General features: G+C 40.1%; 1 protein-coding gene across 3 annotated transcripts in view; it reads right to left on the bottom strand.

Moving 5' to 3' along the window:
• Positions 1 to 18,286, bottom strand: part of PLCXD2 (phosphatidylinositol specific phospholipase C X domain containing 2) — a 46,849-nt gene extending 28,563 nt beyond the window's left edge. The window contains exons 1-2 of one of the 3 annotated variants that reach the window (XM_039857046.1): positions 18,073 to 18,286; positions 17,400 to 17,688 (exon numbers count right to left, since the gene is read on the bottom strand). In XM_039857046.1, coding sequence (XP_039712980.1) covers positions 17,400 to 17,562 — 163 coding nt within the window. In that variant the 5' untranslated portion in view covers positions 17,563 to 17,688; positions 18,073 to 18,286. Of the gene's footprint in view, positions 1 to 5,365; positions 5,478 to 17,399 lie in introns of all 3 variants that reach the window. The other 2 variants (XM_039857047.1, XM_039857045.1) reach the window with 2 other exon arrangements.

Genomic DNA, 18,286 nt, shown 5'->3' with positions numbered 1-18,286 from the left:
AAAAAAAAACATAGATTTTTAGGGGGCTTTCTAAGAAGAAAAATAATGTATAAAGGGTCAAAGCATAAAGTACAAAAAGAGACGAACACCAGGAATGGAGTGCTCCACAAATACTATGGCAGCCAGAAAACATATCGTCCAGTTAATCTGCACAAATAGGAGACTTCCGAGTCTGAGGCAGGGGCTATCTTTTCATTAGTCGACTAAAGATTTATGAGCACAGAGTCCAGCTCAAGCTTCACACTGCGCAGCACAGCACAGCGATGGTATGGAATGCCGCATTCTACGGGGTCTATCACTGCTGCCCCCGCTGCATGTCTGCCTTGCTGAGAGGCTCAGCGGCAGTGACTCCCTTCCTCCACACCACAGACGGGCCCAATGATGAACTTCTCATAAATAATAAATGCCTGAGCCTCATGTGCTGCATTAGCCTCATTTAAAGGAAACAGATTCTCAGAAAGTGTGCGTGACCCCAGGGGCGAGGCTTGCAAACTGAGCAGACTTTTCTCTGCTCTTGCAGTGCGATAATCTACACAAACCTCTCCATGAGCGTGATATCTAGAGTAAGTAGATAACAGAGTCCAGCTCAATCTTTCTTTTCCTTCTCCCAGTTACATCACAACAAAAAGATAGAGGTATAGGTGATGTGCTCCTTTCAGCCTGCCTCCTTGTCCACTCACACACTATTAGACGATTCCCCTCAATTCTCCATTATGCTAGTGGAAGATACAGACGGAACCACCAGACTCTACACTTTCATTGACATTTAAAGGCCAAGTCTTCTTGTATTGTAATATCTCCACCTCACACGTCTGAAAAGGATGGCTCTGAGAATTACTGGGGGGCAGGAGAGAAGCTTTGAAAGTTCACTGGGGAGAAAGGACTCGATTTACTGCAATTCTGCTGAACACTTAAGCTTAGAGAGATTGTTTCATAAAATAGTTAAAGAAATTAAAAATCAAAGGATGAATTCATCCAGCTATTGTTTTCTACCTCTGCTTTTATTGATTTTAATATGGTTATCCTCTCAATTAATAAAGACTTCTAAAAGAACTGGATTAATGCCATAAATAGGATCTGGTTTTCACATTTTTGATCATAGTAGAGGCTTTTTCCTTGACTGCTGGACGCTTCATACCAGGTGTTACCTCACATTTCTATCAATGTGAAAGCCATTTGCCCTAGCTCCATTTAAATTTCCCCATCTGAAGGAATCACATATTCAGTACATATTCCTTTAAAATTCATCCTCCTTACCTTTAATCCCCAGAGCTTATGGAAAACTCCTAATCCAAGAGCTAAAACCATCCCAAAGACACGCTGTTTCCCTCTCCAGCATTTGTACCCCGGCTTCTTCATCATAAACTCACTGGTGATACCTGGTGGGGGCTCATGTCTAAGAATAATAACAATTCAATTTATCAAGTGTTTATTATGCATCCAATGTGAGGCTGGGTATTTTACCTACATGATCTCATTTGATCTCTGCCACAATCTTGCAAGACAGTGATTACCTGCATTTTACAGTTGAAGAAACTGAGGTTCAGATTGGTTTTGCAACTAGTTCAAGGTTACAAAGATTGCAAGTGGCTGCTGTGTATAGAAACTCAGGCCTGTCAGACCCGAATCCACACAAAGCTTCTCTAAGAATAGTACTGCTTTCATATCCTTACTGATTAAACAAATCAAATGCATTGTGCATTTATTTTCAATAACATAGTGATCACAAGGTTTTTGTTTTTAGAGCTAAATGCCTGACTCTCACCCCAATGCTGGAAAATTGATTTTAATTAAAAATTGATTTTAAATTTTGTAAAGGCATATGAGGACACACGAGGGCACTCTAACCTTCTCTTAGTTGAGGAAACATTTTCTTTTGCAGTTTCGCAGCTCAGAACCTTGAACTCCAGTGCTGGCTCTGCTCTGATTACTTTTATGAATTTATAAATTAATTCTAGAGCTCAGTTTCTCCATTTGCAAATTTAAGAAGGTGAGTGAAATGAGTCTTAGGATTTCTTCTATCTTAGGAATTGATGATTCCAACTTATTAACAGCTAGTTTTTAAAGAAATTTATGACCCTATTTTAACAAGGATTATTAATCACTACAAAGAAATAAGACGTTTCTTTCATACTTACTATACTTAATCAGAAACTATGCTTATAGATTTAACTCACCATATTTGCAAAATGAAAATCATTCCCCAGCCTGAGGTGGTATTTATTTATTTTAGGCTTATCTGGGAATTTTGTTGGATTGCTAGAGAAATGCTTTCCCCTCATGCAGACTCCGGTTCTTACTTTCACAAGGACCATCTTCCAGTTGGCTAGTGTTGGATGTGCATGTTGACTGAATGCATGTGTCAGCAGCTGACTTTTTGTTTAGTGTTTCTGTGACAGTTCCCTTCACTCCAAAGGCTAGCGTTTCAATGCTTTGTGGGATGTTTTTATGAAATTTATGGTGGAGACTTTGAAAAAACACACCTTCATAGACACCCAGTTTGGCTGTGATTTTCAAAGGGCAGGGTTACTTTAAGATTCATTTGACAAACTGCAGAGTGACAGAGATGGGGGGTGGGGGTTTCCTCAGCTAGATCTCCTCAAGTACAAGAAGGGTTTTTCCTCCTTCCTGTAAATGAAAGACTAAGCCAGGTGCTCCAACAGAGGAAAGAGGAAATGGAGGAGGGAAAACCCAACAAGTAGCAGTCTAAATTACATAAAATGATAGGTTTAAAGGAAATTTGTGCATTACACACAGCGGGGAAAGTAAATGAAAACACACCCCACCATGGAATACGAGTGTTCTGACGAGCTTACACACCTGCTAAAAGCCTTGGCTGCTCTTTCCCTATAGAGGCAGAAAGATTTTTCTCTGTTGGAGCCTTGCTGGGTGATTACTACACAGATCACTTAAACCACTGGGCTGCTTTTTGTTCTGAGTCAATAAAAAGCCTCCTAGATGTCTCGTCCTGAAAAAAATAAAAGTGACTTGTTCAGTCGGAACAGGTTAGCAGGCAGTCCTTTAAACATGGCCATCGTCAATGAATCCTCAGGCATTAGAGTCCTGACATGGGAACAAATGCCTCGAACAAAAAGAAAACTACTCTTTATTATAACCAACAAAGGGAATTAAAGATATACCCCAACACTAAATCAATCTTCAATTCTATGAATGTCATTTAAATGAAATTAAGTGAATTTGGCAAGACCTAGTTTTGACAATTCTAGTATTGTTATCAAGATTTTTGTTGCAATTTGCTTAACTCCTCTGCACTTCAATTTCTCCTGTAAAATGGAGATAATAGTAATATTTACATCACTGAGTTATATTAACTGGGTTGACATAAAGCAAGTAGAGCAATATCAAGTACCTAGTAAGTGCTTTACAAGTGTTACATAAGTAAGCTCTTCTTCTGCCTCTGTTATTATTATTATTTTTAAAGCCTTGGGACACCTTGAGAAGACTCTGCAAAGCAGTTATAAGATTTTGTTTCACCCTAGGCACTATTACTTTCTGTGTGTCCTAGTTTCTCCTTAAATTAACTAGAACTATCAGCTCTTTATGCGTAATTTTTTTGTAGCTTTTTCAAGATTCCATATTTGTCTCTTTTACTCCCTTTTTTTCCATAAGGTACTTATGTATACTGTGTACCAGTATATGGACACCAAGTATAGAGATGACACAGTTACATATAGCAGAAAGACAGGTGAACAGTCTGAACGGTCCCGATGGTGTATAGTGTGTCCCATAATGGAGGTGTGCACAGAAGTAGTACCTGAGCTGTTTCTTACAAGACGAATTGTAATTGGCCACTGAGTGCTATGGTAGAGGAAAGAGCATGTTCAATAGCAGCATTAGTCATGGTGGCCAGGACATGGAAGCAACCAAAGTGTCCTACAACAGAAGACTGGAAAAAGAAGCTGTGGTATGTATATACAATGGAATATTACTCAGCCATAAGAAGAAATGAAATACTGCCATTTGCAACAACATGGATGGACCTCGAGATAATCATGCTAAGTGAAATAAGCCAGACAGAAAAAGTTGAAAACCACATATCACTTATATGTGGGATATAAACCAAAAAGCAACAAATGAACAAGACAAACAAACAGAGACTCATAGACATGGGCAATAGACTAGTGGTTACCAGAAGGTGGGGAGGAGGAGAGAGTGGGGGAGGTATTTGGGGTAAAGGGGGTCAAATATGTGGTGACAGAAAGAAATCTAACTATGGGTGGTGAACACACAGTGCAATGTATTAATATATGCCTTACTGTTAAATTGTATACCTGAAACTTACTGGATTTTGTTAACCAATGTCACCATAATTAAAAAAAAAGAAAGAAAGAAAGGAAGAAAGAAAGAAAGAGCATGTTCGAAGACTGGCATCATGAAAAAGACAACATATTTTCTTTCAGAGTTTTCTTCTGGTCATAAATTGTCACTGGATCCCTATACATAGTCTACGAGACAAAGTGTGAAGTGTTCAGCAACGTGTTGAAAACCTCTCTCAAATGGCTGAAGTCTGTCTTTCCAGTCCTTTTCTATTTCTTTCTCCTGTCATTTCTACAGTGAGCCATGGCAGGCCTGTTCTGTTCCCTAAATGTGCCCTTGTGTTCCTATCTCTAATCTTATTCATTTGGTTCCCTCTGTCTGGGATGCCCTTCCTTCCCATATGAAAACTCTACCCATCCCTCACTGTCCTGCTCCCAGTGCCCTCTTGGTGTAGCTGTTCCTTAACCCCTATCTGGAAGTAACCGCTCCCTTTTCCAGGTCCCTATCACAATTCCTTTCTTTTCCACTGACACCACATTCTGCTTTTATAAGTTTTATTTAAACTTTAGTATCTCTTCTACAAGATTATAAACTACGCCTTGTTAATTTTTTAAAGATTTCCTACAGAAGCTAGTATAATCTAGGTACATATCAGGCAATCAAAAAGAATGATTAATAATAACAGCTATATGTCCAAAATTTATGCTTGTTTTGCACTAGACAATATTCTAAGCACATTATAGGTATTAGTTTAATTCTTAAACGAGCTTTGTTGGGTAATGAAGAATTTAACCTTGCCCAAAAAGAAGTCTGTCTTTGCCCTGGAAGGGAAGTAATTTCTTAAGCCCTTGGAATATCCTGTCAGATAAGAGAATCCTTGTTTACCTGGGGAGCTTTGGAGCCATATCAAAAAGTCTAAGGATGTGATTTACGGTAGTGGCTTTGAGTCACATGGGCATAGGCTCAGCCTCTGGAGGCGCTGGTCATGTGGAGCCTCAATAAAAACTCTGGACACCAAGGCTCAGGTGAGCTCCTCTGGTTAGTAGTACTTTGTGCATATTGTTACACATCGATACCAGGAAAGTACCTCTATCCATGACTCCAGAGGCGAGGACGACTGGAAGCTTCACGTTTGGAACTTTGCTGACACCTGCCCTAAGTACCTCTTCGTTTGGCCAATTTTAATCTGCAGTCTTTAGCTGTAATAAACAGTCATTGTGAGTATACAATTTTCAATGAGTTCTGTCCGTCCTTCTAGCAAATACTGAATTAAGGGTGATCTTGAGAAACCCCAAACATGGGTCTTGTGAGCTGTGCTTCCTATAACCTTGCATTTGTGAGATAAGTATTATAATTATCTCCATTTTACAGATGAGAAAACTAAAGGAATTTTTTATTCAAGGTCATGTAATGAGTAGCCAGGATTTGATCTTTGGTATGCTAAAAGGAAACCCACACTCTGCACTACTTCTCTCTACTGTCTCCCATGTGAATAAAAATTAAAGACAGATATAAGATAAAAAATATTAAGGACATAAAAATGAGCATGTGTCCTTAAATGCTGACGACATTTAAGGCAGCTTATGTAGAAAAATATTTTGTATTACAACTCAAGTGTTTAATCTCTATGAATATTGCAATAAATTTGGTATGAACAGTTTGTAATTTTGCATGTTAAAATATTTCTGTGGCCTGACCTAAGAACATACTCATTTGCAAAGTTATATATGAGAAGTGGGCCTTGTAGTTATTGAATATAGGAAAAGATTTGTTTAAAAATCTTGCAGTCTTTGGGAAAAATCTCGTTTGTCCCTTGCCTTTCCATTTTAATTACTTGAATGTGACACAGATCATAATCATTTGTCTCTGAGTTCACTTGACTCCTCTTTGTCCTGTGCTTCCATGGCATTTTGTTCACATTTGATGAACTTAGGACACTGTGTGGTAATTATCTCTGCATCTGTCACTGACACCGAATTCTCAGTATTTCAGAGTGGGATCATGTCTAATTCATGCTCACATCTCTACAGTTCATAAGTTTCTGGCTTATGGTAGATTCTGAATACATATATAGAGAATAAATGCAAGCATAACTCCTTGAATGAATAGCCGTTTAGAGAGTTGCCTAGGACAGGTCAGTCTAGGTTTCCTGATCTTTTCCCAAACTTCTCTTTGGTCTACCTAACTTCCTTAAACAGGTAGAATTTTCGCTGTACCTCTTCTTCTTCACTCCCAACACCTGTATACACCCAGCTCCATTTATCTCCATTTGACCTTCTAGCTTGACTTATCTGGGTCAATGAAAAAAAAATGTGTTAGGAAACACAGATGACAAAAATAAACCAGAAATGACAACTAAAGGAGGAGCTATAATAAAACATAGCATTCAACAATTTAAAAGGAAAGGTCCCAGAGAGTAGATTTCTTACAATTCATGCCTGTGTATATCATCTTCTAATAACATCTCCTTGGGCGGGGAGTGGGGTGAGGAGGTGGGGTGGGGTCTCCCATCTCACACACCTGAATTAGGTCCTTGGGAAAAATGCAGCATTTGTAGAGAACTTAACTCCATATTGACAAGTGCAGAAAGGATGACATCTTTAAGATATACAAAATATAGCCAAAACGAGTGCAAGGTTCAAGATCAGGGAAACATTTGGTAATTTCTTAAACCAAAGAATAATATCTTTAAACCTTGCCAACCCAAAGGGATAAACTTCAACTATCAGACTTGATTATTTTCCATGGGTCATATGGGCCACGTGGGAGAATGTTAACAATAACCATCAAACTGCCAGCAAAATTTGAGAGGGCTATGTGGCCAACTTAATTTTTAATTAGGTATATACTGAATTCATAATTATTCACAATGCAACAAAACAACTGTGTAAGGAAGAATTCTTGGAAGCAGAAGATGTTGATCAACTTATTTTTTATGTGCTGAGAGGCCCAGGGGCATCCCGCCGTCTTAAGACAGACATCTTCCTGGGAATCTAGAGAGCCAGTCCTGGTCCACCCCAACTGGCTGGATGAGCTAGAGAGCTGGAGTAAATCAGAGTTTTTCAGGGTACTTTCAGACCTTGAGTATTGTCAAATGAAGTATTTATATGTAAAAACAAATACAAGTAGAGCTTCTCTGCTTATAGGTTTAACCAGAGAGTCCCCACTCCTGAACTTGATTTGCCCTGGGGGACACCAAGCCTCCCTAGGACTCTGCAGGGCATCATGGGAATTCCATTGCTCTAGATAGTCTCCCAATTGACCCAACCTCCTAGGAGTCAAGGGATTTTCACTTCCATGTACGGGAGGCATTTTAAAGCCCTCTATACATGAACAGGTATCTATTTTCCTTTGAAAGATTTTCTCTTTCTCAAATGTCCAAGAGATCTCAATCCCAACTCCAAAATAAGGCACTGCATAGGTAATTAATAAGAAATTTATGCTCTATTTTGCTAATTAGTACCCTGATCTGTCTGAACAGATGGTATCATCTTTGGTATAGAAACACCTCACAGAAAGGACTTGATCATCCCCTGAAGAGGCTTCTCAATTATGAAATAACCACATTTTCTTGAACAACCTTTCAGTTTTGAACACAAAATAATAATATGAAGTTTAAGGGAAAACAAGAAAAGTTTAAAATAAACATTAAATTAAATATCCTACTACAAAATTCTGCTTTTATTGAGCCTCTTGGTGTTAGTAACCTGGAATGTCAGGGTGTGAAATGGATGGTATTTTATGAGGTAGTAAAGTAACTAAAAGTTTCCATTTTACATCTGGGTTGTGATGTGGTGCACACAGCTAATCCCATCCCACCCACAAGCTGCCAATATGGTAGTGGAAATGGTTAAACAAGAAATGACAGAATTCATGTAGAACAAGCAGAATGCTAGATGTGCTTGGGAGGGTTGCTTATCTGGGACTAAAAGCTCAGGATAGATTTCTTGAAAGAAGTAAAATTGGTTAAAATCTAAATATATATAAAATAAAGACACTAATTACAAACTCAAATATCTTATTTGGATATAACAGTAGCTTTGAGTGAAGGTGGGGGTTGGTTGGTAAACTGTGAAATATAAGATTTAGCTCTGAAATCGTTTCCACTGGGTGCCAAATATGTCCTTCTCTCAATCTGAAATGTCCCACAGGTACCTCAAACTCAGTGTGCCCCAAACTAAGCATATCTGCTGCCCTCCACTACTCCTAAGCCTAATCCTTCTCCTGTATTCCTGCTTCTGGGAATGCATCACCCTCCTCTCAGTTACCTAAGATAGTCATGCCTTCCCATATACCCTCCAATTAGTCACCAAGTCCTGTTGGTACTTCTTCCTATGTATCTCCCATGTCTGTCCTTTTTCCTTTGTCCCCAATGTCACCCTCCTTCTCAGGCCAGCATCTCCAACGTGGATGACCTCATCAGCAACCTAAGTGGCTTCCCTAGTTATAGCACTTTCTGATTCTAATACTTTTTGTGAACTGCAGCCAGAGTGATCTTTCTAAAACACAAAACTTTATCTTGTCATTCATCTGCTTATCACCCTTCCCATGCCTGTTAAGGTAAAGCTAAATCACTTTAACATAGCTTATTAGACCTCTCAGTGTCTCTCTTCCTTGAAACTATTTTGGTTTCTTACACGGGACATTTTCTCTCTTCAAGATTTTCACCCATATTGTTTCCTCTCCTAGAACACTCTTACCCTTGTTTCTTTTATTCCGGGGCTAATTCCTGTGTATCCTTCAGATTGCAGTTTACTCATCACTTCCTCCAGGAGGCCTCTCTGGACTCCCCAGTCTTGTTAAAATGCCCCTGGCAAATGCTTCTTCCGGGAGTAATCTCTACCCCTCAATTACCCCATATAGCGTATTGTGTCATAACTGCTCGATAAATGCCCATTTCCCCAACTAGGCTGTATATTCTTTGAAGGCAGAAACCATGTCTGTATTTATCATCACTGAACCACCAGTGTATAGGGCAAGGGCCTGGCATATAGGAGATAATCCACATATATGTGTTAACTAGAATGAAAGAAATAATGAATTCTCATATTACTCCTCAACATCCCTGTTAACTGATGAGTCATTTTGCTTTTCTTCACTCTTATGTAGTTATTTTAGGGCTTTTATCCATTCCTGAACAAGTCTTTCAATGGCTGCTTTTTTGCCTTTAGGATAATGTTTAACGTTTAACCTTGGAATGACACAGAAAGCTCATTAGCCTGCATTTCCAGCCTCATCTCCATTTCTTTCTTTAAATGAAGTCTGTGCACTGGTTTCTTCAAGGTCACCCTAACCTCTTGCTTCATGTTAACTCTGCATTGTGACGCTCTTCTTTCTATCTGCAACACCTGGATATTTACTACGTGCTCTTTACGACTCAGCCCAAGGGTCCTCTCCTCTTGGAAGCACAGTCTACCAAGCTTTCTTCCTCCTACCAGTAACAGAATTGGGTACTGGTTTTATGAATGTTATAGTCTCCTGTGCATTCTTCTCCACAGTGTTTGAATTTTGGCTTTTTTCTCTTCTAAGATCATAACTTCTTGAAGAGCAGGGAAAAGAATCTTATTAATTTCTATATTAACCTCATCTAACACAGTATCTGGCATGAAAGGGCACTCAATACCCTCTGAATAAATGATTTTCCTTTAAATAAATATATTTTAAAAATATTGACAATGAGAACAAAATGAAATGAAAGAAATAAGCAAGCAGCCACACTTTTTCAAAAGCCAAATTGACACCACGTGCTCATATAATTCTTATGAGGATCCATGTGAGTGAGCACCTCCTGGCAGGTTGGTGACCTGAACCCAAACCCAGGGAGGAGGGAAACACTGTTCTTTATCTGAGAATTCATATTGACACTTTTTTCGATCTGGTTTCAATTGTACTTTAAGAATACTGTTTTCAGTATATAAGTCTTCAAATCATGCATGTTCATAAAATATTCATCTCAGTCTGACAGAGTCTAGAAATTTCTCAGTTCCACCATTACTGCAGACTACTGCTGAAAGGCAAGACGTTTGCATTACAGGGTACAAATGCTTCCTATTTTTTCCTTCGTTTGATTGTGTCAGTTCTGTACAGAGAAAAAATATTGACAGAATATTCTCTGAGAAGATATAATGCCTTACAGCCAATAGTTCTAGAATAACTGGAAATTTTTAAAAACCCTGCTATTCTCTTAGAAAATGTCAGATCCTTAGTAGACAATGAATCTAAGAAAGACTGCCAATACTTCATAGATAACACAATTAGACAGCTCTTTTAGAGCAACGCAGTCCTCTGTGGCCAAACCTATTTTATCCTGGAGGCACTAAAGTTCTACTAATGGAATCCTCCCAGGTGGTGGTTGATCTTCACAGGTGTATAGCAGTGTAATCCAAATTCCTGTGGATATGGGAAAGTGGAAGGAACCCTGCTCAAGCATGTGAATAAATACTCACACAGATTTAGTCATAGTTCTCCTCCACCTATATTTGGTTCTTGACTTATATTCAACTTCTTTTTACACACACAAACACACCCACCTATTACAATATCTATAAATAATCCCTCCTCTGCAGCCTGGTTTGAAACTCTAATTAGGGTTATTCGGCATTTGCAAAATGGTTTGCACCTTTCCTTTACAGGATGCTAAAGCATTTCACTAACACTGCCTCCAGTGTGCCTGTGCACATAAGCTCTTAGAGGCAGGGGGAAGATGTGGAGCCAATCTTTGTCACGGTGTGGAGTCAGGTCAGACCACGTGTTAGAAATGGAAATCTCAGCTTCAGAAGCACATCTAAAACAGCAGCAGGCTCCTAGGATCTGAAATGGCAGTGGGCATGTTTTGCAGGATCATTATAAAGGGTAAACAATAAAAGGCATTAAAATTTGGGCTCTCTTTAGGGTGAGGCTAAGGTTGAGGCTCAGTGTGTATGCATGTATGTGTGTTAGGTGATGGGCAGTGTGTGTGTGTGTGTGTGGGGGGGTGATGTATATGTTTAGAGGGATCATGAAGCTATTTCAATGGCTAAGGGAGGAGTTATACAATCTCTATTTTGTAATGTTCTTATTCTTGAGATGGGTGGGAACCAAATAACTGGATTAGCAGGGCAAATGATGGAGAAATGAGGCGAGCAGAGGCAAAATTAACAACCTTGTCACAGAGGGTTGAATTTTTCCCAAAGGCTGGACATGACAAAGTTTGACAGCTGAACTTGGAATGAGAGGACAGAGTAAGTACCTAAAGAGGATTTTCTGGCTCTCTTAATCAGCCGCACTCATACTGCATGTAAGGCTCCCTTGGTACTCACATCCTGGGCAACCTTCCATGTATCTTTCCCTTAACTAAGTCCCCTAGAGGGGATGACATTTAAGCTGCCCTGATATGATCAGACAGAAAACACTGAGCCACATGGATTAATTGGAAGGTCAGCTCCTTAAATGGACTATAAATTACCTGAGGGTATGGACTACATCTTATACCTCTTTTTTGTTGTCCATTCCAGGCACAGGCTTTCAGTAAATGAATGTCATGATTAATGTAAAAAAAGACATTATAATAATAATTGCCATTATTATTATTGCCATTATTATATAGTGCTCATTTTGTGACAGGAACTGTTTTAAGTATGCTATAAGAATTTATTTGATTCTCATACTGACCAAATGGCGTGGTGCCATTATTATCTCTGTTTTACAGAGGACACTGGGCACAGAGAGGTTAAGTAACTTGCCCAAGGTCACAGAGTTGTGAGGGGCAGAGTTGGTGTTCAAATCCAATGTGGCTCTAGCCTTAATATTTTTAACCAATCCATGATTCTGCTTCTTATAGACATGTGTGATTTCTGAACTACTTATGGCTTTTGTGTGATTGGGAATGGGGATGGGGAAATCTAGGAAAAAGCCTTCTTGGAAGAGAAATCTGCTAATGGGATCACCAAAGTTATAGCCTCTTTTTTATTCCTCATAATGACCACCCAAGGGAAAAAAAAAAAAATGAAAACAGCAACAAAAAAACTGTCTTCCCACTTAAGAGACCATTTTGGTCCCACATGATTTTTTTTGAGGGACTCAGTTCTGGAAAATTCAGTTTGGTCCCTGGTTTTCCATTGGAGAATGGGTTTGTTCTAGCGCTGACTCTTGGTTCATGCTATCCTCAAAGGGGAGCCGACCCAAACTTCTTGTTCCACAATGTATACCCTTTTACGTCCCTAAATCTCTTTTAGATGTACCATACTTGGTCCAACTTCCAGAAGCAGGATCTGAATAATTATCCCTTCATCTTGCCCTGGTAATGATTTTGTCTCCATGTCACACCTATGGGAAGAGACTGTGAAACCACAGGAAAAGAGCTATAGAAATCACCAGTGGCCAAAGGCAGAACTGCACAAGAAAAAGATAGGATTCCAGAAAGGGGATAACCATCAACAAGATGAGAACAGAGAAGCATTGGGAATCGGAGAGCAGTGGGGAGCGTCTGGACAAGGGCTGACACTGGAAAGGGAGATGCCAGGGTCCAGGCCAGGTCAGTGGAATGAGGGTGAAGAGAGGGATGAGAAATGAGAGCAGGCTGAGGCTGCAGCCAGACAGGAAACATGACAAGCTCAAATTTGACAAGGGAAGAAGGAAGGCAGAAAGGATGCAGGGTGAAAGAATTGTTCCTAGGACAGAAGTTATACTTCTGACTCTTCTGACCATTTTATTCTGCCTCAGAATTTTCCTTTCTAATGGGGCTCAGTGATGAGCCATATCTATAGCTACAGGAATATTATGCAAAATAACAAGAAATTGGAAAATGTTTGGATTGCTTCATATGGCTAGACATGAGGTGAACCTAACCAATCTATTTAGTTTAGCTTTGGTCACAGTTGGAAATGATGGTGGCTGCACGCCACATTTCCAACATTCTTATTCTCCAGTTCCATGCATTAAATTACTCACTTGACAGTCACCAATGACTAAGCTGCTACCCTGTACTAGGATTTAGGATTATAAAGGGGAATAATCGTATTTTCTGTGTGCAAGTTCTTAGACAGTGTACTATGATAAAGTTATTAACAAAGCATTCTTGAGGGGCAGGAGAGGAAGACTTCTAGTTATTTGTCCAATATACTCCTGTCCCTTAGCTTAATTCATTTATTTCTCTTGGAAAGTCCCCTTCCCAACCCTGACCACTAAGCCACATCCCTTGAAATTTTGACCATTCTTCAAATGCTGTTTTTTTCAAAAAAGCAGTTCCTAACCTCAAAATTTGGAATTAATCTTTCCATTCTGTGTGTTTCTATAATATTTATTTACATTTCTGTTTACGCCAATTAGTTTTTTTAAATTGTATATGGTGAATGTACACACACACACACACACACACACACAAGGCTTCTTAAAATGTATTCGGGGCCTGTTCATTTAGAACGACTAATCTACAGCCCGTTTCAGGATGCTAAAGTGAGAGGATCCTGCTTTATTCTAGCAATTGAGAATCCTTATATGCACATGGCAAAAATAATTGCTTGTTTTGAAGAGGCATGAAAGAAATGGCCGTTAGACCTAAAATGACCCAATTTTTCTTCTTATCTCTTTCTACGTTGGGACAAAGAAGTAGCAACAAGAACAACAAAAAAATTAATCTAAGAATTTTTTTAATGTGGGAAGGACTCTATATTTCATTTACTCCAACATCTTTTTTGCAGATGAGGAAACTAAGTCCCGATAGATTTGGATATTTCTTTGATATTACACAGCCAGAATCATCAATATCAAATTTTGAGACTCTTGAGTTCAAGGCTCTTTGTTCAAGATCAAATATTTTACCTTTAATAAAAAGAAGGAAAAGAACATGGTAAAAAAAAAAAAAAAAGTAGCACTAAAATATACAAAGAAAAGGAATTCATTGAAAAGCCATGTACATTATAGGAAAAAAAATTTCCTATCAGTCCACTTGTCCATAAAGAATATCATGCTTTCAACAACATCAGTGAAAATGTCTGTAGAGTTTAAAGCTTCAATTTAAAAATCTGACTTTTGCAATTTCCAGATTTTTTTACCCTTAGAGTCTATAATCATTCTATACGGTTGACAGTGAGAATCGTTCTGAGGTTCTTCTCCAAGACATTTCAATATGTTCCAGTGATACCGGTCATTAACAGGTGTTCTTAACAGTTGTGGAAGTAAAATAATATATTAAGGCTTTGCGGAGTAGGGCACACTCACACATGTTCTCTCCCATCATGACTTAGGCAAATGCAGCAGATGCAATCAAATCTGACATAGTTTACTCCATTCTGGGTCTGCTATTACTTCCAGAACCTGTGCCTTTTCCCTGCCTTTTCTCATGTCACTGCTGAGCCAGCCCTGTCCTTACAGATGCGATCCAATCTTATAGACACCGTAGGTCAGCACTTGCGAGCACAAACTCGTACATACACACACACATACATACACGCAATAATAGGTCTCACTACTAAATTTGAATTTAAAACTTACTGTGTTCTAATTCTAAAATTCTATTTACAATTCCAATTATGAACAGTGAAATATATATCACTTAGCTATATACTCTGTATACATAATGTATGTGAATCTATCTATCTATCTATCTATCTATCTATCTATCTATCTATCTATCTATCTATCTATCTGTCTCTTCCCAGTGATACATAATCACTCAGATAAAGACCACCTAATCTAAAAATTTTTCATTTGCTGCAGAGGATGGTCTCTGAAAACTAGTTTTCAGTTAGAGATTACCCTGCCCCCCATACACACACTGCTGCTCTGCACTTCCCAAGGTCCCCTTGAGGGCAGAAGGAGAGTTCACCGGTTTTGAAGTCAGCTACACAGAGACTTAAATATTAGTTCTGCTATTTACTATTTGTGTGATCTGGAGAAAATTACTTACTCTCACTGGACAGTAATTTCTTTATTTCCAGAATGAAGGTAGTGATACATCGTGGAGGGGTAAGGATTTGAGGTAACGTCTGCTAGTGAGTGCTGCATGGTAGTGCTCAGAAAATAATAGCTATTATAACGAAGGTGATGATGAGAGGGAAGAGGAAGAGAGGATGGAGTAGGAAAATGTTGACCTCCACTTTCTAAAATGTCTTTTGTATTTTTTAGTAAGGCTTGGCAGAACTTGACTGCTAGCCTTTATCTGGGGAATATTAAAGTTGAGGTTGGGGAGAGGGAGAGAGAACTAGTGGTGGGGCAGGGGTGCAGAAGGGGTGGCTAACATTTAATATGTGATTTTCCCGTCTTGAAGCTCATATATACATAAACTCATGTCCCTTCTACTGCTGGGAATAGGACAGTCATTGTAGTGAATTCAGCATCTTTTGAGAAGTCAAGGCTTGTTTGCTTGCTTGCTTGCTCTTATTGATTGATTGATTGATTGATTGATTGCTTAGAAGGACCAAACTTTACAAAGAAGGGTGAACAAATTCCTGTGTACTCAATGGCAGCTAATCATAGAATTTCCAGTTACAGCAGCAGACTCTGGTTGCTTGCCAACTCTGGCAATTGTAGTCACTGTGAGATACCCTACAGATTGCAGAACAAATGTCCAGCTCCTTTGTGGAGTAATGGTGTCAGAGTGCACTGTCAAGCCACAGGTAGAGCTGCTGCTGTGGTCTGAACCTTTCAAAGTACAATGGGAAGGAGGAAGCCCCAGCCTACCCCAGACATGCCCTGAATGACAGAGCCATTTAGGGCCTGTGTAACATGTCATTCTGTTTGCAAACACATACTACTTGCCATACCACTTGACAAAACAAACCATCAGAAAGCCTGATGACAAATGACTAATGTTAAAAGAGGCCTGTGCATCACTCCAATGATGACTCCATAGGTGTCAATTAAACATGGAAAAGACCTGTTCTGAAGTATGACCATCTGACATTTCCCAAGGATCTGCAGTCACTGGCTGATAGAGTACAAGTGATCATAACTATAAAGAGATTTAGCAGCCCTCTCCATGCTCAAAAGCAACAAGAGCCCATGGGGACAAGGAACTTGGAAAATCTCCAAAATTAGAAGAAAATAAGGAAAAGGCTGCATCTGAAGCCAGCACTGCTCTTCCTCATGCATAGAAAGCAAAGATCTGGGGTTGAATGAGGTCATCTTTCAGCCACCAAAAAGGCAGACTGTTCCCAGGAATGCTGAGGAGTTTGTCTTGTAGTCTAGGGGTGAAGTCAATTGTTATGTCTCCAGGTGAGAGAAGGAATTGGCAGTAGTCCACTCCCTGCTCCTAGGAATGCTTTCCAAGTACCAGCATCTAGGACTTTGCCCAGCATACTAGGCCAAGATCATTGTAGTTCAAATGTCCTTCATAGAAACCATGCTTTTACTGGCTTTTGAGAGGAAGGAAGAGGACCCATTTAACAAATCTAATGAGAGTGATGCCAAGGTATAAAACTCCTAGAAGAGAGACAGTAGCTGGAGCAGAAGTGCTTTTCAAGGCTGTGGTTCTAGATCTGTCAGGCAGACACCTGTGTATATATAGACAAAGCTTCAAACACCACCACCTCATCACACCTAATGACTACCTGTGACAAGTGCTTGCATTCTCTATTTCTGGCTTTTCCAAACACGAAAATATGTGTCTTTACACTCAGTCCTGATTCTGAACCTATTCTTTAATGCTAATCTTTTTGTTTGTTTGTTTGTTTCTTTCTTTCTTTCTCCAATATGCAAGGTCAGGTAAGAAAGGAAATACTTTTCAGTTTTAATTTTGATCCAGATCTAAAATTATTAATGACTTTTTATTCATTACCCTTGATCCCTCCTTTTTTTCTGTGATTCAAGTAAATGCAACCCTCACATACCCTGACCCCAACATTAGAAGATAATAGTCTTAGAATAAGGTTATCAAGTAAAAACAAAACAAAACAAAAAGACAAAAAACGGTGCTTCTATTCTCCTCAGTCCCTTTTGCCAATGATGCAGCGTACTTAAATCTCTTTACAGTAGCTGCTTCAGTGTTAAGTTTTTGGTTTGGAAATAAAAAGAGGCTTAGTTAAGGTCAATTACTTAGTTAAGGACAATTACTTTATCAGCACAATAGAAAACAACCCAACCCATTAACAACACTAAAATGGCAGAAGCGAACACAGTGGGAACAAGTAGGAAGAGAGGAATACCTGGGATTGCCAGATTGGAAAGGGGCACGTTGTGGAGGTGAGGGGGCAGCGAGGCCATCCAGTCGGCATTGCAGACCTCCGATGATGTCTTTGTCCCGCTGGGGTTGGGGGAGCAGATGGTCCCCATCCTGAGTTTCCTCCTTACCTTCCTAACTGCCAGCATCCCTCTCGGTCAGTCAACAAACTGTCCAGGTTCTGTCGAGTGCCACTCACTCAGTGATCATCATGCCCAGGCTCTCTAGATATTTCAGGTCCACCTTTGTCACTCCAGTCTTACCAAAATACCTTTCTGCCAGGGAGACAGGACAAATAGGTGGTTCTCTACCCCACAGCACCCGCAGTCCCCACCCTCTCAGGCCCAGCCGCTGTTCCACTCCTTTAATCTGCTCACTGCCGGCTCCGTTAAACTTCTTATGTTCTGCTCTGGAGCACTGGAAAGGTAGGCCCCTAGAGATAAATCTTACAGAAACTGAACGTACGACGAGCAGCCACGCCCGTAGCCACTTACAAGACAGGTGCCTACACAGCATATAGACAAGCCGGTGGCTCTATACATACGTGAGCTCCCGGACGCTCCATCACCAGCCTGATACAGGCTTCTGTGGATGTCACTGGGCTGGCACCTAAGCCAGGCCTGCCTGCGCTCCCTCCCCCGGCTTCTCCGCACACACACCTCCTGCCCTGTGCTTCCTGAAGGGGCTCAGAAGAGTAACCGGCGGCACCCGGACTCACGGCAGCCCCGCCCACACTGCCGGGCAGATTTGCCGGGCTAGGCGGCCCGTGATTGGCCGCCGGCGAAGCGCGCTCCGATTGGCCCGCGCTCTCCCGGGCTGCCCCGCGGAGCAGCTTCCACCCCTCTGCTGCCCCAGTCTCCTCCCTCTGTTTCT

The sequence above is a fragment of the Pteropus medius genome, unplaced genomic scaffold, assembly GCF_902729225.1.
Source record: "Pteropus medius unplaced genomic scaffold, Ma_sr-lr_union100, whole genome shotgun sequence".
Lineage (NCBI taxonomy): Eukaryota > Metazoa > Chordata > Mammalia > Chiroptera > Pteropodidae > Pteropus > Pteropus medius.
The sequence above is the reverse complement of the archived record's forward strand: the minus strand, read 5'-3'. Positions and strand labels throughout refer to the sequence as shown.